Below are 22433 nucleotides of genomic sequence, written 5' to 3'. Positions count from 1 at the left end.
GTCACTCTGCCGTTGGTTTTGAGCCCAATAAAATGCTTCGTATAGCAGTACTGTTAACGTGTGATGCAAGAAGTGCTTGCTGAATGGCATGCCCCAGGTATTCTTTCCAGAAAGGTGGAGTTGGAGCTGGGTAATACTGTTACCATTTTTGTAATGTGTATTTAGTTAAAAATACAGATTTCTCTTTTAAAATCCATAGGATGAAGGCGAGACCCATGAAGCCTTTTTCATGTTTTGTAGTATCTTACTTGGTGAGAGGCCTTTCTCAGACCTTTGCTTTACAGCCTGTTATTTTGTAGTGTGGAGTTTAATATGAAAGTAGTGGGTAAAATTAGCTGTGAAACAAGTTGTGTCTTACATGGAGGCTTCAATGTTAACAACCTTGTTTTTGTGCTTTTGAGCCTTCTCCCTGTAGGAAAACTGTTAGTGCAGAAAAGGGTGGTGTAAGAAGTAGTTTGCAAATATTTTTGCTAACCTCTTTTACTTCTTGTGGCCTCATTAACATTGCAGTTCCAGTGGTTATTGTATGTTAATATCTACTATGTCCAAAACACATGATAAAAATTAAAAAAACTTGAGAATTGGGTCTTTAGTGGGAGCTATGATGTCCTGGTTATAGTGAAGTCAGTGGTGACAATACAATTAACCTTACTGAGACTACCCTCTCAACCAGTCTAGCTGAATTTGTGGTTGAAAGAACCTAATGGTTTCCTTAAGTGAATACAAGTGATGTTAGTCATAGTACCCATTGCAGTGTAACCCTAACGGTAGGTTTCTTATGCATTTGTTGTGAGAGCCCCTTGTGTTTCCTGCTTCAAAATTTAGAACTTTCACCGGCCGTAGGTTTATAACATCTTTGAAAATCAGAATGAAACAAAAGGAACAGGAACACTTGCAGAATTCTAACTGCTGTTATGTTCTTCTAGCATTGTTCTCTTTCCTGTGTTGTTTTTTTTTTTCCCTCTCTGGCTTTTTTTCCTTCTTTTCCACTCCTTACAATTTACTGGTTTTGCATTATGTACTCTGTTCTGCTTTGTTTTTTGTAGCTGTCGTTCTGTTCTCCTTTTCCACTCTGTTTTGCATGATGTGCGTGGTTTCCCCCAGCCCTGTCTTCTCATGCTCTTCCTTTTCTCTGCTGGTTTCTGAGCTGCAATCTCCTTCCACTCATCTCTGTGTGCTAAACCATGGAATCAAATTGACTAGAAATACTGGCAGAGAGCACTTCAGAGATCAGAGTCTAGCTACTTCCCATCTGCTGTTAGTGTGCTCACAACTGAAGCAAAGAAAGAGGAAGCAACACACACCGAAGAGGGCTGAGAATCCGTGATGTGTGTGGGTCAGTTTCTGATCTGTGTAATAAGGCGAGTCAGCATGAGAGTTTAAATACATGTTTTTTTCCTTAATCTGCTTGGTGAATTTTGGCACCGATTTGGAGCTAGTTTCAATCAACCTGAAATTATATTTCTTTGTGACTAAATGACTGCAGAAGTACGACAAATAAATTATTTATCGAAGTAAGTTTTGTTTCACTCTAGCTCCTATAACCATGGTATCTTGCTGGCTGAATCCAAGAGAGGATGTTCTTTCTCACCTGAATGACTATGCACAGTAAACTGGCGTGACAGGAGTTTGTGGTGCATGTTTGGCATATGAGGAAGGAGGGAGAGCTGCTGGTGTGACCAGGAGCTGTTACTTAAGCCAGAGAGCAGCTGGACTGGGCAGGGAGCCATACTGGAGGGGTTTGATCCAGGCAGCAGCTGGACTGGGCCTGGCTGAGGGCCATGCTGGAGAGATTTGATCCAGGGAGCATCTGGACTCATTCAGGAGGTTCAGACCAATCGCACAGTGATGGATATGGATGGTCTGGTCAATAGGAATTAGATTCCAGCTTGCAATGGAGTTTTACTGCAGCATGCATGAGTATGGCAAAAGGACAGAAGAGTCCCTTGTTGAAGTAGGTTGTACGGAGGTTAGTGATTTTTTTAATCAGATGAGGCTATGTGAGCGTATTGATGCATAGAACTAGGAGCAGTCTATTGGGGCACACTTTGAAGCATGGTTCTCCTAAAGTACCCTGATGATTTGAATAGCATTGCTGAGTTACTGACAGCAATGTCCTTTCCTGCTTAAGAGTAAGACAATGTGCATAGACGTTAGGTTATGCTCTGATCACTTTATCAGTCTGATGCATTTTTCTGGAAAGCTAAGATTTTGTCAACAACTTTGGGAGCATCCAGGAAAGGAAAAAGAAAATAACTGGGCACTGTCCTTTTTGAACTCTGAGTATAGACTATCTTTGGAATTGCAAGCTAATCTTTCTTATAATTTCTTTTGCTGTTGGAGGCGTATTTGTAACCAGACATCTCCTGAAGAATCTCTAAGGCCCTGTTATTCTGTTGCTGTGCAATATTGAAAGCTAATCTGTTCTTTTACTTTGAGTAATTCTTTTAAAAGGGTGAAAGGATGAAAAGCAGGGGCTTGGTTCAAGACTGTCATAGATATTTAGGCCACTGTTATGCACAGCAGTGTGCATAATTAGATGGTGACCAGGCACCTAAAGTTCTTTGAAGGTCTGTGTCTTAGTAATAACCTTGAAGATGTGATATGTGATTTATCTCTCGCAGGACATTTATTACCATTTTTTAAGTGTTCAGATAACTCAAACAATGGGATTGCCTCTACACAGTGACTTCAAATTTTTGCCTTGGGTCCATCTCACAGCCTGCTGTTCTTGTTAGTAGGGTTTCTTACTGAAAAAAAAAAAAAGTCATTGTTAGTAAGATTTCTCTAGTAGTCCCTAAATTTCTTCATGGAATCAGTATGATTTACACCGCAATGCTATGGTTCTCTGTGAAATCCTCGTGTCTATGCCATCCTCTGTTTTTAAGCTGTAACTGCAAGTCAACTTAAACTTGCTTAAGCCAACAGTATAACCAAAAGAAGTAGTCTTGCACTTGTCCCACCTTTAGACACTTGGTCCTCCCTCCCCAGTGTATTTGTGTAGTTACAGCGTTAATAGCAAACTACAGGGCTTGGTACTGCTCGTGCTTGTCTTGGGAAGGTGGCAATAATAAGAGGAGCTAGGCAGTGTTTTCTTTGTTATGAGGCCCAGGTTGTGCTATGATAAGCTTAGGCAGAAATTCTCTCTCCTTTCCTACTGCCCAGGAATACATAGCCGATAAAGAGTGCCAGCTCCTACAAGGGAAGTGAAAATAGTTTTCTCAAGCACTGCTTATATATGCTCTATAAACAGGTCATAAGAAGGCAGCAATACCCTGAAGAACTGACCACCACTAACTACTCTGTCACAGATTTTAAGGCATTTACTTACTATTTCCATAACTTACTCTCGGCCTCTGCAGGTCCAAGGCAAGCATGGAGTAGAGAGTGTTGGGGTAATTTAACAGTGGGAGGAAGTGATAGAGGAGCTATGAGTAAACAGGTTGAATACAGTGTTCCATAGTGTTGGTTTCTCCAGTTTCTCCCTCAGCAGCAGATCTTTATGCAGGCCTAGGGAATACAAAAACGTATTTAATTAAGCATGCTACAGAGACCTGTACATTCTGTCTCTTGTCAAAATATTGCATTCTGGCAGGCAGAAGGGGAAGAAGAGACAGGTTATTACCAACATTATGAACAGTAGCTTAGTATATTGCACAAATAATTTACTACAATTTACATTAGTCGGCACTGTTGGCCACTTCACTAATTTTACTGCTCTCTTAATATTTTTGCCCTTTATTCCCAAGTGATACATGCAGACATATTTTAGGATTGCATTTCTAACACATGCTTCATGCATTAGTTCTGTCTAAATGAATAGGTTTTCAGCTGAAAGCTGCTGCTAGGACACATTTATGTTCTGACAGTGGTGAAAGGTTTCCCAGCCTATTTCTGTTTACTTGGTCCAAGTGAAACTGCTCTGTCATTCTGTCTGTCGTGTACTTTGTCACATCATCTTTGTTTAAGTACCTTACTCTTTTCACTTTAGCCACCATGAGACTCTGAATGTTGCTTGTCCTGTTACCTGTCATGCAATTTATAGATTTTATAAATAAAAATTATTTGGTGAATGCACTGAAAGGTCTTCCAAATAATTTAAAAATGCAGCTTGTCCTAAAGACCTGATTTAGCATTCCTCAGATAAGCAAAACCTCCATGAGAGCTTGAACAAGGATAGCAGGATCAGTCTCTTTCACAGTTACAGTCATTAATATGACAAGCCAAATTCTTACTCTTGTGATTTGATAAAGCCATTTTTGTAGTCCCTTTCACTAAGCATTTAAATTGCATATTGCCTTATTAATCAAGGTGTTGTGAACCTTAAAAACATCACTATATTCTTATCATCTGTTTAATTTGAAATTGTGCCAAAGATAGCACTTAAGAGCACCCTTCCAAGGGAAGTATGGATTACAGTTTTTTAATAGTATTCAACTAATAGACTATGAGATTCAAATAAAAATTAGGTTCTTCAAGGAAGGGATTAAGACAGAAAATATTCATTATCTGGATAGTGTTGTTCAGTGCCACAAGGTAGGATATAAACATGTGGTTTTGCATGCAGACTTTATTCTTTTTATCTCTAGATGTCCATCTGGAAAAGGGTTCAGAGGTTCTCTGGTGCTTCAGGAAACCGTAGACAACAACTAGGTCTGCTGGGAATGGAGTAAATAAAGCAAATGAGTGGGATTTTTCCTTAAGTTCAGTGTGGATTTAACTCTTGGTGAAAATAGGGGTGAAATTCTTGTCGCTTTCAGTGCTCCCCAACAGTCTGTTCTGAGCTGCTTGAAAATCTCACTCCTCATTCCTTCAGTTATTTCCAGCTGATTTTGTGGGAATTCTGGAGGATTGGCCTTTCAGTCCTTATCTCATGATATAATTCACAGCATTACATTTCCTTTCTCAAGCTGCCTTTTTTTTTCCCCAACCATTCATCCATTTTTCATCCATCTTATATCCATCCATTTTCCTACTGCAGTAACTGTTTGGGGAGGGCTTCCCTTTTCTTTCCCTCCTTGTACCACTGCTCCCCCAGAGCTCCATGCGGACTGGGGTATCTATCTCTCTGGTGATTCCCTGCACTAAGGCTCCCTGCAGTCTCAGGCCTGAATACTACCCATGCAGCAAAAGGGGCCATGGACTTCCCATAGAGTTTCTCTATTTCTTATTCTAAAGGTTGGTGCAATCCTTGTCTTAAAGAATTCTACAGTGTAAGAAGTGTTGTCTTCCTGAGAACAAGATATAGAATAACAATTTGCTGATAAATACGGCACACGGTCTTAATCTGCTGTGGGTTTATAAAAGAACAGGTGTGTACTTTCTGAGTTCCTAGAATTACCAGACAAGTATGTGGTCTTCAAGCTGTTTGTATATGATTAAAAAAAACCTTGTTTTTCAGATTTTGGCCAGTGAGGTTAGCTTTGAGAACATCCAGACCTTAAGGGAAATGCAGCAGAAATTCCCATTTCACCAGTTTTGTGAGTTCAAGCCAAGAGAATATAACATGATTTCCACTTTAAGCTCTCACCTATCTTAAGAGCTGGCAAAATTAGTTGAATGTAGTCTGATATCTTTATTATTAGGCATGTTATCTGATTTCATTGCAGAAATTTTAGTGCAATTCTAAGTACTGAACAAAGACTATTATCCACTAGGTTAGGTAAATTAATTTGGTGATAATGTTGCCTAGCATAATTGTCCTCAATGATCAGAAATCTAATCTGACTCTGATGTTGCACAACTCTGGAATTAATAATGCAGTAGGAAGACTGATCTGTCCCTTGCACACCCCTTTTTTCTGAATGCAAAAATCTCTCAGTCATGTGAAGCAGAAGACTCTTGACAGTGAAACAAATTCAGAAATTTAACTCTTACTAGAATTAATCATTGTTTTGCATGTATAGCAAATAAATTGTTTTATTTTTGTATCTTTTTGCACATGTTGTGCTTTAAGCCCAGCTGGCAAGTAAGCACCATGCAGCTACTCAATCTTTATTCTGCCCACAATGGGATAGGGAGGGCAATCAAAAAAAAAAAAAGTAGTAAAACTCACGGGTTGAGCTAAAAGCAGTTTAATAACTAAAATGTAATAATGATAATGATGATGAATATAGCAAAAAGAGAAATAAAACACAAGAAAAGAAGTGATGCACAATGCAATTGCTCACCACCTGCAGACTGGTCCCCAGCCAGTCCCCAAGCAGCAATCAGTCCCCCTCAGCCAAATCCCCCCAGTTTATATACTGAGCATGTCTTTCTAGGGGTATGGGATATCCCCATGGCTAGTTTGGGCACGCTGTCCTGCCCAGGCTGCCTGCCAGCTTCTTATGCACGTGCTCTCTGGCAGAGCATGGGAAACTGAAAAATCCTTAGCAGACTAAATACAACTTAGCAACAACTAAACCACCAGTGTGTTATCCATGTTATGCTTACACTAAATCAAAGACACATCACTGCACCAACTACTAGGAAGAAAATTAACTCTATCCCAGCCGAAACCAGCACAGCACTTAAGAGTGTTGAGTAAATTTTATACAGTAAAGAAGTCACAGAAGAAACATTTCAGTGATCTGTCTTGTGGCTGCATTATATGGATAAAGAATTTGGATTAAAATCTATGTCTAGTTTTTCCCACAGTTCTGCCATTTTCGCCAGTCCTGACGTGTCATGGAAAGGGAAGCAAAGTCCCCTTACTCCATTTTTCTCCCCTTGATGGCTGTAAAAGTGATTGTTAGGATTTAATGACAAAACAGGACAGGGTTTTATTTTACTTGTTTATTTTTTATCTGACTTCTTCCTTTTTGAACTTTTCAAGGGTGCATCAAAATGTGTGTATAAAAAGTAATTATGTATTAAAAAACTGAGGCAACTTGCTTCGGTTGACACTAGTGCTATGAATTTTAAAAGAGTAAAAGTCTATTGAGCAAAGCTTATATTTGGTTGAGAGAATATACTCTGCCCTACTGCCCCACAGATCTTCGGGCATAAATTACAAGGTCCTTACAGCATCCTATTAATGATTCTCTGCACAGAGTTGAAACTCAATTGGGAAAAAATGTTGGTTCTTTGATGATACCTGCAAAAGCACCGTACAGTGTGCTGATCAAACCCAGCCACCTGCTCTGACCTGGTCTTCCTGACAGGGTTCATACTTTAAAGGAGGTCTTCTCTGGCCAACTGTAGCTCAGAAGGGCTGGGGCCATTTCTCAAATCAGCATCCAGCCTCTTGATTTCTAATTGTAATGAAAGCAGTAACGTTCACTTGGCTTATGATGTCAAGTTCTTTTTTTTAAGGTGCTGTTTATGAAGCTAAGCTTTGCCTGTTGCCATTTCTCTTACTTCAAGCTGCAGCTGCATGCAGAAGAATCATTTGAGCTTACTGAATTAAAGAAGCAAGGGAGAAGAAACATGATTTAGCGCTAACTCAATTTGTTTGGGAACTGGTGTTGGGTTCTTTTGTGAAAGGGCCTGCTGGGTTCTTTGGTGTAGACAGAACCATTTAGACTGAGCTTCAATGAACCTGTGTAAGTGGTGTAGACAGAATATTTGCTGGCACTTACTATGCAACATCTGTTGAGTTTTTTGCTCTGAACCATGTGCTCTGAGAGCTTTCTGGCCTCATATTTGCATGTCACTCCTTTAAGAAGAGTTAGATAAGGAGCTGTATGCAAGATCAGCCAAGGAGCTCTCAGGAGGTTGTACCAGCTGTTACTATTAAGCAGTCACTATTAAAGTCACTGCAGAACTGAACGGACACAGGTGTGTGTTCCGTTGTCTTGCCATTGCTCTCAACAAGGGGCATACAGGCTGCATGCTTCCTTAGGGGCACTGAGTGTATACTGGGAGGAAGTTCCTAATGGTGGAGAGAAAGGGAGAGAGCTTCTCTCTGCTTTCTTCAGCAGCCTATGCCTTGGGTGAGTTGCTTCTATCAAGTGACCAATTTGCTAGAAAATTTATGGACAGTGGCAAAAGAAGGGAAGACCTTTTGTTCCATTTCTTCCCATCATAGCTATGATCATGCCAGTCAGTTCAGCAGCAAGATAAGCAAGCATTTATTATACTCTTTCTTTTTCAGTCTTCTCTTTTAAATTGTTGAAGATTTTATTTGTTTAAGAAGAGAAGGCTCAGAGGGGGACCTTATCAGTACCTGAAGGGATGGCGTAAAGACGATGGAGCCAGGTTCTTCTTTGAGGTGCCCAGTGACATTACCAGAGGCAATGGGCACCAACTGAAAAGCAGGAGGTTTCCTCTGAACATCAGGAAACACTTTTTCACTGTGGGGGTGACTGAGCACTGCAACAGGCTGTCCAGGGAGGTTGTGGAGTCTCTGTCTTTGGAGATACTCAGAAGCTGTCTGGGCATCGTCCTGGGCAACTGGCTCTAGGTGGCCCAGCTTGAGCAGGGCATTGGACCAGATGACCTCTGTAGGTGCCTTCCAACCTTAGCCACTCTGTGATTCTGTGACTTGAAATGGCAGCCTTCCTGCTTCAAAATATCTTGTCAGAAATCTTGTTGATAAGTGGTCTCTGTGTTTTAACGGGTGAAGGCAATGGAATTTTGGTCCTCGTTAGTAAAAGGAATGATGGCTCAGAAGTGCAACACGTTGTGTACAAAGCAGGAAGACCATTTCTCTTTGTGTATGAGCATCTGTACAGAGATGTCTTGGTTGTTCTGTGTTTCTAAGAACAGCATGGGCTCTGTTCACTGCTGCAGCTCACACCCAGAAGTGAATGACAGCATCTGTGTCTCCTGTATTTCTAGTTCTGGTTTGGACAAATAGTTTGCCCTGTCCAAGTGGATCAGTGGACAAAAGGAACATGGTGGGGAGAGAGAGGAGGGTGGTGAAGAGCAAGGAAAATAAAAATGTTAGAGGAAAAAACCTTTGTGATAAATGACAACAGACACACCAGAAGGTTGATGACAGAAGAGGGTTACTGAACCTAGATACAGGGTGAACTGAGGTGAACAGAGTAAGACCTTGGTATCTCAGTCATTTACTAGTTTACAGCTCAGTCTTCTACCAGCACTACCAGAGAGAGGGGACCACACAGGAGTTCAGTGAAATAAGATCACAGGAATTAAAGATCACTGCCTGGCACTTCCCTTGTTCCCTTTTACAGATATTTATTCTCACTGTGTAAATAAAGAATAAACAAGGGAGGAAGTGTTACGCTTGAGTCAGTAAGTTAAGGTCCAAGTAGAAAGATCCACTTCACCTCTGATGGTTCCTGTATGTATTGTATTGACTCTGAATATTACATTTCACCAACAGCTTCAGGAAATCACAATTGCTAAATATTTTACTAGTGACTATTTTAAGTATCTTCAAAACATACCATTCAAGAGACATACCATTTAAATTCTTTTTTTTTAAATTACATTTTCTGATTGCAGTGTAAAGGAGAAAATATAATTTAGACTATGAAATCAGGTTACTTTAAAGAATCAAGTATTTTATAGTCACTAGCAGCAAACGTCTTTTGTACAAGAGCTTGATAATAGAAGCCAATAAGATTTCCTTTAATGTTTTCAGCTAAATCAACAGTTATTAATCTTATTGTCATAGCAAAGTAAATGGGGCAGCATTATCAGAATATGTTCTCTCTTTTAAAGTCTGTTGCTTTTTTTCCCCTCTTTCCTCCCTCCCTCCTTTTAACAGAACAATGGTTAACAAAAATGGAATTGACCAGTTTGGACAGGCTTCAAAATGTAAGGCAATTCAGGATGACATTTTGTCATCATCTATCAAGAAGAAAAGGTAGGTGTTTGCTGTGCTTTCTGCTTTGTTTTCTATTAACTAGAAGGGTAAAAGACTGTCCTCTTTTTCATAATTCTTGGTGATATTAATGTGGAGCTGTACAACAAGAAACTGAAATTGTTCAACCAATGTTTGCCTGCATTTTTCTTTCACATTAATTAGATTTATTTGAGGTTCAATTTTTTTTTTATTTTCATAATATAAGTCAATAATATTTCTTCTTGCCAGTTAGCAACATTTTCTTCCAAGATATTCACAAAAAGGTTGAACAGAATGTAAGGTATAATTTAATTCTTGAGTGTCTTTTTCCTGATTGGTGAACACTCCTGCTGTGAGCAACCTCAGCTAATGGATTCTTTTCAGCATATTCACAAGAGTAAGTATGGACATATGCTGGTATAAAAACTTACGAATTAATTTCACTCATCATAATAAATAGTCCACAGGAAACTAATAATTCAATTTTAGATACATTAAAAAAGATAATTAATTTTGGCTTTCAGCTTGCTGTTCTGCCTTTTCCTGACATGGGAAAAAAAATACCCAAATCTTTGATACCTTTGATACCTTTGAGCCCTGCTCAGATTGCATGCCACATTCTAAAGTGAAAATGGGAGAAACAGCCCATTGCTTTTCACGTGTAACATTTTCACTGTATGGATGCACCAATAAATAAAACTGTAAAACCTATTAGGATTGAGTTCTAGCTTAAAATAAATTATGCACCATGGTGTCTTTAAGATTGAAAGTGTTTGGGCTTTTTTTTTTCTCCTGCATTTGTGAAGAGACAAGAAATAGAATGAGAAACAAAAGTTCTGCTAAAAATACTTATGTGCCTCTCCCCATTCAAAGGGCTGGGGAAGCCAGATATCTCCTTAATGTAGAAACAACATTAAGTCAGGATTTTAAAACTTCTCCTGTCTTTTCTGTCCCCTCCTCACTTTCTTATCTTGTTTTAAGATCTTTCACCTGTTTTTAAGTTACCATATTCCCAGCATTCTGTCTTTAGTCCTTTAATTCTTTTTTTCTCCTCTGTAACCTCTTTTCCCATCAACATTCCCCCTCATCAGCAACCCTATAATTGAAGTTCTTACTCTTTTGAAAGGTGGCAGACCACTGTTACTGACACACTGCTAGGGAGAGCTGAAATAGAGATGGGCAAACAGAGGTCAAAGAACACAGCTGATGGAAAAATTGAGTGATTAACACCCAGAGAAGGACAACCAGTCATAGAATCATAGAATCCTTTAGGTTGGAAGAGACCTTTAAGATCATCACGTCCAACCATTAAGCCTTTAGGGCTCTACTGCCTTCAAATCAGGTTATAGCAATATAAATGCTGCTATTTATCCCATGTATTACAAAGTTGTACAGGCTGCAGCAATGCAGACATGCTCCTCATGTCTAAAATGCTTTGGAGCTGAGATTGTAGAAAAATTGTACAAAGTGAGAGACCTTTATCCTGTGCCCAGAGAGAAAGGAGCTGCATAATTTAGCAAGGCAGAAGATGAACTGGGCAGGTAGGAAGAGAAGCTGATGCTTGCAACAAAGGAGCAAGGGATTACTTTGTCCCATGAATATTGAAACTCATTGCCCTTCACTGAGAGGAGCTGCAGGGATTTTTGTTGCTTTTTCCAGATGTGACTCACAGGCATGATATATAAATGTGTTAAGTAGGAATTCTAGACTTCAAGGGACATTCTGGACACTCTTTTCTCTTAAGTTGGCAAAAGGGGAAAAAATATTAGTTTCAAGCTTGTCAAATGATTTGATGGTAAAAAATGGGATCTGGGAAGTTATTATTATAGTAGGTATGTATTGGTGGTGATAAAGAGCCTGAAATGCTGAGTTTTCCTGGCAGTTTTCCATTTTTATTCCAGAGCAAGCCCTGTGCACTCCCCTGAGGGCTTTAAGAACTGATAGTTGCTTTGGTAGTATTAAAGTGTCCACGAGCAAAGGGATCCTCCTTTTCTCTTGCATTTCCTGCCATTTTAAAAAATATGTTCCTTTCTTGAACATAACCTGTAAGGTAGGAATATCCTTTTTTTCGGTCCTGCTTCTCAATTTTCCTTCTAATTCAAATAGTTTTGTTTCAAGTAGGTGTTGAGTTTTGTCAAATAACCAGTGGGGCTGCATCTCTCTCTCCGTTCTGACATTTTACTTATTGTCTCCCTACTATCTCAACACTCCTTGCTGTTGTCCTTTAGATGTCTGCCAAAAACTAGAAGGTACTTACACTTTGTCAGTGCCTCAACCGTGCATAATAATTCCACCTTAGCCACTGGGGTTAACGTGGAAGGTCACTCAGTACCTAGCAAGTTCTAAAGGCAAAAAAACCTTCCAGGTGTTATTTTTCAGAAAGGCTCATACAGTCCGAGTTTCCTACAATAGCAAGTTATTATAATGTTTTTGGTGCAGGTGGTAGACAAAGCCAGGACAAAACATGTTTCGTTCACTATTCTCAGCACTGTAATTATTGTCTTGTCCCTATATTTGTATAGCTCAATATACCTGAGCTTTTTTGTCTTAAAAATAAAACTCTTTTAGCATGAGCGAACATGTGCGGTAAGCTCCTGGGTGCCAGTGAAAATATATCTATTGTCCCAGCTCTTTAAAACAGAACAGTGGAGAAGAGGACTGTCTGGGTGACAGCAGAGCCATGAAATTATATTCTGACGGTCTTCTGGACTGATTCCATTGGAGGAGTGAATCCCCAAGGCTCCTTTAAAGTAGTAAATGCTAAAATATGCTTTTTGAGAGGAAAACAAAGGTTTCTGGGCTGTAAACCTAGCTGCAGCAAATCCCAGAGCTTCACTTTGAGTCTTAAAAAAAAATAAAAAAATCCATGGGAATGTTGTCTGTAGAGTTTGTTTCACGGAAGCCTTATGTTGATGTGAGCAGATGTAGTGGCCACCTTACTGAGCTGCTGCAGTTGAGAGCTCCTGTCCCCTGGGATATGCTGCTGGGATGTCTCTGCTGCTGGCAGCACTGTGCCAGTTCTGGCAGAGATGTGTTCTGGCAGGCTGTAGTGGCTTTTTAAGTCACAAGAGGAGCAAAACTGGATGCATGGGGCCAGTGGAGTTGTTGCTCTGCCTTGTAAAGACCTGTAAGTGGTGCTTTTCTGGGTGAGCTGGTGAGCTGAGACCCCTCCAATCGAGACTGATTCCATCTGGTAGAGAGATGTAGAAAGGCAGCAATGTTCTTGCATTGCAATTGGTGTATTTTACCCTCGGTGCAGCTTCTGTTACGTGTATAAGAAGTTCTTTACAGTTTGTAACAGTGACAGCCCGATTTGTCCCCTTACCAACTGTTTCCCTGTAGCTTGCTAATAACTTGTCAGTCTGTGCAATTTCTTTCTGAGCTGATGGTAATTTTTCTTTTAATTTCTGACTATGATCTTTATCTTATCAATGTCTTTAGGCTAGAATTTGCTTTTTCTGTATTTTTTTCTCCTGGATAGTGAGAGCCTAAATAACTCTTCATGCCCTGTTTTCCTTTTAATTTTTGGAATTTTTCCATAAGTCCCAGAATGTAAGAGTTATTTATTTTTTAGCCTTAAGGAATAAAACCAGATGAGAGATTCAACATCAGCATAGGCTATTTCGGTCCTGTACTTCTGTCCCATCCTCCCCCCACATACACTTCTTGTGTGCCTTGTGCTGGTGTTGACACTTGTTTGACCCGTGGTGAACCAATATAGGTAGCAGCTTCAGCAAGAAAGTAGTTCCGATTTCACTGGCTGCAGTTCCAAGGCTGCTAATACAACAGCTGCCAACATAGGAAGGCCTTGTTCCCAATTTCTCCACTCCCATCAATCCTTGCTTATACTGGCTCTGGTGTTTGATGGAATCTTTCCTGATCTGGTTTAACACAACAAAGAAGAAGAAAATGTATTATACATATTGTTTTTTCCTTTCTGGTTTGGTTTTTTTTTTTGTTTTTTTTTTTTTTTTTGCTATGGTAGTAAATTAAAGTGGCCTGTGAAGGCATTTGACAATTGCAGAAGCTTGCAAAAACAAACCAGAAGTGGAATCAAGTACCAGCAGTGGCACAAGGGAGAGAATAGATTTGGAGCTGGACTGAAAGGAGGAGAAATGTGCTGCACCAGGTCAGTGCGGCTGCAGCTGCGACAGAACTAGTTTCACTCATCTCCCACTTGTGCCCATTCATCCCTGCTCTCTTGAGTTGTTCAAGGGCTCAGTAAAATCCATCTAAGTTCCTTCAAGAGTTTGCTAGATCTGGTGAAGGAAAATCATACATGTTGTCACAGGTGCAGACCTGAGCCAGAGACCAGTCTTAACACAGTATTCCTCTTAAAAGTTTCATTTCTTTTTCCATGTGGAAATGGGACACGATTTTCCTCAGGAGTGGATAAACAAGTTAACTTTAGCAGTTGCAGTAGTTTTATGAAGCAAACCAAAAAAAAAAAAGGCATCTGTTTTTCAAACGTTTGCCATAAAGCTGTGGTACTAAAAGCACATTGAACATAGAGGGAAGGAAGCTCTCTGGTTTTTGGCCTCTGCTGCTGCAAGACACCACAGCCTCTTTTTATCAATTCTCATGCTCCATTTAAAAACAAGTGAGGTTTCTTGCCATCCTAACTCCTGTAAAACTGTTCAAAATACATACTTTTAAGTTCAAGCGTAAATAAACTTATTATTGTTTTGTTTTGGGCCAACATGAAGCCATTTCTGCTAAAATAATACAAGGTAGGTACATGTTCTGGAGACATGAGTCCCATAAAATTTGTAGTCATGGCTTCCATATCATCTCTTCTTCCTATTCCCCCAATCCTCCTTTTAAGTCAGAGTTACCATTTTTTTAAAAAAAACTATAATAGGATCCAAGCACAAATGGGAGAAATATTAATATTAAACCTATAAGGGAAGAAATGTGTCTGTTCTTTTGACTTACATGTTCTGAAGTATTTCACGTATGGACAAATTTAAGTCTCTTGAAAGGGTTTGAAAGGAGCAGAAACATGTACCAAAGTAACCACAGTGCTGGCTGATGCAAAACCAGAGATTGTTTTATTTAAGACATAATCTGAAGGAAAACTTATATCTGTAAATATTGGTCTATGGTCTTGGATGATTGAAGTGAGCTTTGGGGACTCTATAAGGTAAATGAAAGAAAATGCATATGTGTACTGTTTTGTCTTGGCTTGCAAGAGCCACTTTTCAAGACATTTTTGAAGTTTAGAACATAAAGTGTAATAAACGTGGGTTATTTTTGTATTCTTTGGCACTTGAGATAATTTCTAATAACTTGAAGTTATTTGTGGTCAAATATTTAAGTTTGAAGCCAGTTTACTTTTGAAAGTTTTTGAAAAGAAAAGTTCATTAGGACATCACTATTAAGAAGAGCTGTTTAATAGGTCATGCTAATTAAATGAGGATAGCACTGTTACAAATTACAAAAATAAAATAGGTCATGGAGTTCTAAAAGCAATTTATTATATATGCACCATACACATTATTATTTATGCATGCATCATTTGAATGTTTTAGAGATTGTTTCTAAATATACATATGTATATATTCTAGTGTTTGATGTCGTTGCCTTTTATAGATACTCAGAAGATTATTATCTTCACATAGTCACCAAACTCCAGAACTGCACCTGGAGAAGGAGACTGGAAGAATCTACAAAATTCAGGTAATTTTCATTGTCTCTCTTCGAAAAGCTGTTTACCCTAGGTTTGTCTAACAAGCCATAAATGTAAGTCTTTCCTTTTGAAAAGATGATTTTGTATTGCTTTTAGACTGCATTTGTGGCTATACATTTGTATTAATGTTTTGATGCTGGGGCTCTTACTTATTTGGGTTGAGCTGTGCAAACTGGGTAGGAAAAAAGAACCACACCTGTCTCCACTGTAATGAGTAGTTAACTAACTTAAATAGAATAGAATAAAATATTCCTGACACAAAACCTACAGTATTAAAAAAAAAAAAAATCAGTAATGTGATTTTGTCCATCTAAACTGGCACTCTGGTGAAAGACTGTGTAATGAAGCAGTGTATTTCCTACCCCAAGACTATTGCTTGTATTACAGAATTGCCCAAGGCACTCGTTAGGTTTGATGCTGCGTGTCATGGCCCCTGAGCATGTAGGCACATGATTACATCTGTCCTTGGTCAGGATGGCACATACGTAGGTACTCAGCAGGGACAGTGATCCCTGAAAAGCTTCCACTCTCCTTTGGAAATGAGAGAACAGCTTCACTGTGCCCACCCTCTTTTATCTAGGGGCAAATACTCTCTTGAATTACATTATTACATGGATCAGAATTAAAGATTCTACCATGATCATTAAAAATAAATAAACTGAGCTACCTTCCAGCTCTTTGGAGTTAACTAGTGTTGAAAACATGGTATCGACGTGCTCTCCAGGTTACCCTTGGCAGAAGTAGGGGCGGGGGGAATAAAGTTTTTATGCAACATAAATTGCAGTGTTTGCTACATATCATAACTGACTAATGGTGTTTCCCAAAGCTGAGGTAGGAGAATAGGCAGAGATAATGTTTAAGAAGCTTTCAAGTAGCTCAGGCGGGCTTTAGCCGTGCACAGAGAGAGAGTGGTGAGGAGCTGTGGAAGCAGCCCTTTCTGTTTCAGAACAGGCAGGTGTCTTGTACAGAGATGACAAGATGTGAAAGTGCTCCCCTCTGTACTTCACCCTGATGCATTTAGGCTTTTTGTTTTCCAGTCTGTTTTTTTAACTTCTCTTCCTTCTGAATGGGCCAGCCACCACTTACCAGCAGTCTGCCATTTCAGCTGTGCTGGGTGTATGAGTCAGTGGCAGAGTAACTGCTCCTTGTTCCAGCTTGAGTTCTTCATTTATTGCTCCTGCAGTCTCCTTCCAACTGGCCAGCCTCTACAATTTCTAGACCTGTGGGAATCAAACATGATACCCTCTATCTAAACCATCATGTGGGATTGTTGGACTTTAAGTACAAGATGCATACTGCTCCTCTTGCTGTGTTTGGCTTCAGCAAGGAGTATGCCTCATAAGTAGTCACAGTGGCTTACATGAGCAGTGATCAGACCAGAAATATTCAAAAGTGAAAACTACAGGGTGCACTAAGCCACCTAGAAAATGTGGACTGTATGTATGTTGTGGGCTCACTAGCTTTAACTTAGCTCAAACACCAAGCAATAAAAAAATCTTTTGAAACCCTTGGTTCAGCACAGGCTGGACAAACTCTTGGGCTGTGCTGTTATGCTTTCATTGCTTTTTAACATCCAGACCAGGTAGAGTATTAACTGGGTCATAATTACACAACCCATGCTGCAGTTCTGATGACAGTACTGTACATTCTTCTGTCCCTATGAAATTTGATCTGCTTTGATATCATCCAGAATTTCCATTGATAGGGCCATTGATTGACCGAGGGCTGGTGCTTTGGTTTAGAGCATTGTGGATGATTATTTTACAAAAGATGTGTATTTTTGCATAAGTCTTTTCTCTCTTTTTCAATTCTCTCAAACTTCTTTCTGTTTTTTTCTGGAAATAGAATATTAAAATTTTACAGTTGTCCTTACTCCCAAACCATACTAGAGACTTTCAAGGCTCTTAGCAGTTGGACAATAGAGGCTTTAAAAAAAAAAAATTATAAAACCAAATTCAGCATAAAATTTGCTGACTAAACCTGTATATACTCCATGCTTACAGCACTGCCAAACTTACTTATCAGACTTAAGCACAAGAGCTGGGAAGTAGCTTTGCAAGGACACTCTGGCTGAGAAGTGATGAACTGACAGAGCTCTATGGGGAACAAAGCTGCTAGAAATGTAGTGAAATAAATTAATTAATAACCCCTTGGCAGTACCTCTCTTCCTAACTTCACTTAGTGTCAGTAATGCATAATAATCATGTAATACAAATATTATCCAGTTCTAAAAATCTCATTAAGTAGGTAGATAAACACACCCATTTTGCGGAAGAGGAAATTAATCTCAGAGGGACTGTGGAGAAGGAATTGGGTAATACAGCTAGCCACCCTCAGGAGGAGAGCTTGAAGCTGCCTTTGTCATATTGTTCACCTGCCAGTACCACCAGAAGTCTGCCTGCTGACTAGACTGCAGGGAAGCTGCTTGACTTCTTTCCTTGTTTGCCCATCTGTTAAATGGAGTGAACACTTACATGCTTCTCAGATGTGGTGTCAATTTTATGACATCTCTGTATTATCCTGAAGTTCTGAAGAACAAGCATACATATTTATAAGGGATTTAATGTCTTGTGCTTCAGGCCATAAACTAACCTCTAATTAATAAGGTTCAAAAGCAGCTTCCCATGAGGTAATGAATTTCTCGGAGAAGCTTTCTTGTGTTTTCCTTTGCAGCTTTTGCTGTTGGGTACCGTTATCCTGGTAGTAGAGTGGAGGAATATGTTATCTGAGCCTGTAACTCTTCTGTTCCTAGAAGAGAGCACTGTGTGCCAATGAGCACATATCAATTCTGTTTGTAAGCCGCATTCCCAGCAGATCCAGGCCAAATAAAAGAATATGAATGAAAATTGCAGTGCAGGAAAGAAGTACTTGTCTCTGCATTTGGCACAAGGGTTACATCTGACAGTCATGTGTAGTACAAACCACAGTGTTTTTGCCAATCCATTGTACAAAAAAGCAGAGTGCAGGATTCCAGGTTGTCCTCCTACTACCTAGCTCAGCTTTGCCATGCAGCTGTGCAGACTGTGCCCATTTGTGGTCAGAGAGCTGCCCTTTTCCTTTGCCAAATGGCTTCCTCCAAAGCTGCTCTGCTGTTCAGGCTCACAGGCACCTGGCTAGATTGTTGTGTGGCAGTGGTCAGTGGTTCTTGACAGCTGCGTGATGTTTACCTGTGCGTTTCTCAAAGTCAAAAATCATGAGGTCCTCATGATTCATACAAGCCATGATGTCCTCTTCAACATCTCCTATATCCACAGTCACTCTTCTCTGGGTGATTTTTGTCCAGCCTCTGTTGAGGAACCAGTATCCTGGCCCTTTACTTATTTTGGTATCTGTAAGGTGACAACAGCATTGCCAGATTTAGGGTGTCCCCCGAGGAGCAAGTGCAAGCACTTGGTTCATTGTTCTTGCAGTCTAATTAAGATTTATTGTGCCCCACAGTAGTGTTGGTAAGTTTTGCTGAAGAGGCTTTATATAACTTCAAAATAGAAGCTAGCAAGGTGACATACCTACACTAGAACTGGTGTAAACGGCATCCTATCTACAGTGATTTAGGGAAGATCTTCTCCAGTGTTCAGCTGTGCTTCTCTTGTTCTTTTTTTTTTTTTTTTATCTCTTTGTTTTTATGGCTCTACAGTCATCTGGTATCTCTACATTATCCTTTTCTTTCTAAGCCCACATGAATTCTTCCTCCTTTTTCAGATTTACATCAGCTCTAACTTGTTCTGGACAAAGCAAGTCCTCAGATTTCTTGGTTATAAGAAAGGACCGGTGAAAACTTGGAAAGGGAAGGGAACAGTTTTGCACCTGCCTGGGAGTGTCATTCTTAAAGCTCCAGGAAAAAGCCCTGCTGAGTCTCTTCCTCTACAAAGGCTCTTCTAGTTACAGTTAGTAGAGTCTCAAGTTTCCTAGGCAACCTGAATATTAATTACTATATTAGTATTCTTTAAAGGTTTTCTACTTAAAAGAAATGTTTCATTAGTGCAACAAATTACAGAGCCCAACTGGGTGCAGGCTGTAATTTCTTTTTTACACCTCCACATCTCTCTGCTTTACAGGCTACTAAGCTTGATTTATTCTAATTTGGGCTACACAGTCATAGCAAATAGCCCGCAGGTTTTAAAAATAGTTGCAACTCCTGTTTTTGCTGGAGGCTAACAAATAGCAAACACAGCCCTCAAAATGACTAGGGGGGAGAGAGGATATGGAGAGAAGCTGAGCAGATGCTTTGTTTCAGAGAAGCCTCTGGGCACTGCATTTCTGGGCTCTCTTGCTGAGCTTGGAACCTGCCAAAACAATGCGACAGTTCTTCAGGAGTGGTTTCACACGGGAATAGCCTGGGTGAGCTGTGGACACTGGGCCCCCTCCCCATGGAAGTACCTTTCCTGACCAACCTTATTTGCATCTGATAATGAAGGGAGAAGGAAATTCCTAGGTGTAAAATACAGCTTTAAACACCCACCCCCTAACCCCCCACCCCGATGTTACACTGCAGTTCAGCTGGTACACTGTTCCACCCCACCAAAATTATTTTTGAAGAAAATATTACTAGTTTAACAAAAGAACCATAACCTCGTTTTCCTAGTCCTGTAATTCCCCTTCCTGCTTTTTATTCCACTTGACCTCTATTACCCTTTTCCTACTTTAATATCTCTTCTGAAAAGTGTCTGTTAAACATTTCTGCAGATTATAAAATCCCACTCTTTCTTGAAAAGATTAGTTTGTAGTGTGCTACACTCTTAACACACGTAACGCTATTGCTAACACATCTGTGTACTGCAGTGAACCACAGCTGAAACACAAATAAAATACCCTCCAAGGTCAGTTTATGCTTGCATAAGCTTACACCACCACATAATCAATAGCTTTCCTAATACTAAACAGATCAATAATTCCACTGTACTCTCTGAAATCCTTCATTCGAATATACAAGGAACTACACAGAACTTTGAAATTACAGTGTGATTGAAGAGTGAGCTTGCCGTGTTGGTTTGACAGACCATGTGTAAAAATCAGGAGTAGATATTCAGACACGTATTTCTGTTTCAGAAGAGAAAAAGGTTGGGTGGAGAGGCAGTAATTTGTGACAGTTTGGATAAATGGTAGAATTAATTGCTTTGCAGTATATACTTTCCTAAAGGTTGGAGGATTCCTATAAGGGGAACCTAATTTTGAATCAGACTGAGTTAATTATGTCTTCGTTGCAGATTCATTAGTCTTCGGTTTGAAAATTTTATTGCACTTTTTACATATTCAGCCTTGATTTCAGATTCAACCCTCTTGGCTTTCATTGTCTCAGACATTTATGATGTTACTTCCTTTATAGAGAGTTCAAGGGCTGTCTGTGTAAGATTCCCCTTGAACACATTCTGTTTCAGATATGAAACTACTCTTTAGATATTGACCTCTCCTAAGATTGGAATACGTCATAATATGCCTCATTGCACTTTGATGCTATTGACTTGGATTGACAAGAGCCTGGAGAAACCAGGAGAAACCTTGTCTGATAAAATAATTGCTTGCTCATTAGAAAATATAGCGGTAGACATAAGTAAAAGGTAGTCTCATTGTTTGTAGTTTCACCCTTGAAAGTTTGCTGTTGTATAGTGGGATTTTTTGTGGGTGGTTCTCCATACTATCACAACAATATGCAACCTCAGTCTTCACTGTATTCATGTGTACAGTGCTGTAGCTCACATGAATTAAGGATTACAAATGCCCAATCTAGGTGAAATATTAAACCAAGCCATTAGGCAAGCAATCCAGACTTGTGTTGCTTGAAATATTTTGCCCATTACCCAAATGATGTTACAAATTGTACTGTGAAATACACTTAGATCAGGCTTACAGGAGTTACAGCTTTAAACGGTTACTAGTCTTATATTGTGTTTGGTTATCTCTTTTATGTGGTGTTTATGTGTGCTGGGTAACTGAGGACCCACAAGATGTGTAAGCAGTGATGGTGTGGATGATGTGCAAGTCCTTCACACAGGAATGATAGGATATTCTTTTTGCAAACAAAAATTCGCTTGTATGGGTGTTTGTAAAAGGTGACTTAGAATCAAACGGACTTTGACTGTTACTGGAAGAAGTCTGGCCAGATATCTATTAAAAATGTCCAGTTGTTGAAGTTCTGCACTTTGCCCAGGCAACCTATTTCAGTGTGCTTCCTAATACTGAATTTACATTTTCTTTAGTGCAAATCTGGATGATTTTCTTCACCTTCCCCATTGTGGCTTTAGATGACAGTTGTGCATCTACTGTTTGGAATATTGTTTTGCATATTTTGGTACTTCTGCAGCTTCCCCATCTTTGCACCTCAATTTAATCCAGTGTATAATGACAGTGAAATGATTCTTGTGTTGTGAACCAGTATTTCTTGTGTTCTTGTGACAGTGAAATAGTTCCCATTGTCCTCTGCAATGAAGAATGCCCTCTGGCCCCAGGTCTGCAGACCCTAGGGCCACACTGAGGTGCAGTCACACAAAAGAAACGCTGTTAAGTTCAGATAGTCTTGTCAGATTCTGCGGGCTGTGTGGCTTGTCAGTAGGCACGTGCAGCCTGTGTGCAAGTGCTGAACCAGCTAAATTGTATATCATCATATTAGTGGAGAACCAAGCTGAGGTAATTCATTTTGGTGCTAGGAGATTGTTTTGCCAATGACCAGGCCCAACAAAAATGATAGCACCAGCAGGAAGATGAACCAATACACTGACTGTATTGTAGACAAGAAGGACATTCCATGAACGATTGCTGGGGGTACAAACAGATCAATCAGCTGGTACATAATAGACACCACCCCCAACGATCTGACAAAGGACATAACTCGGCCCACAACAGGAGGTACAAACAGAGACCCGAGGTTGCCCACAGCTGGCATGGGAAACAGCAAGCTGAACACATAAGAGAAAGGTGCCCACATAGTGACTCTCACCCGATCGGCCCGCGTTCGCAAAGGTCTTAAGCAGACTGGGGCCCAGCTCCAGGGAGAGGCAGGGGGTGTTCCCT

General features: G+C 39.9%; 1 protein-coding gene across 1 annotated transcript in view; it reads left to right on the top strand.

Moving 5' to 3' along the window:
* Positions 1-9615: 9615 nt before the first annotated feature.
* Positions 9616-22433, top strand: part of ST8SIA6 (ST8 alpha-N-acetyl-neuraminide alpha-2,8-sialyltransferase 6) — a gene marked incomplete at its 5' end in the record, with an annotated part of 29717 nt that continues 16899 nt past the window's right edge. Inside the window, 2 exons of the mRNA XM_008941733.1 lie at positions 9616-9760; positions 15332-15418. Of these exons, the coding sequence (XP_008939981.1) occupies positions 9616-9760; positions 15332-15418 (232 nt within the window). The remainder of the gene's footprint in view (positions 9761-15331; positions 15419-22433) is intronic.

This window comes from Merops nubicus, unplaced genomic scaffold, assembly GCF_000691845.1.
Source record: "Merops nubicus isolate BGI_N331 unplaced genomic scaffold, ASM69184v1 scaffold11456, whole genome shotgun sequence".
Taxonomy (NCBI): Eukaryota; Metazoa; Chordata; class Aves; order Coraciiformes; family Meropidae; genus Merops; species Merops nubicus.
Note: the sequence above shows the minus strand (reverse complement) of the source record. Positions and strands in the feature narration are given on the sequence as shown.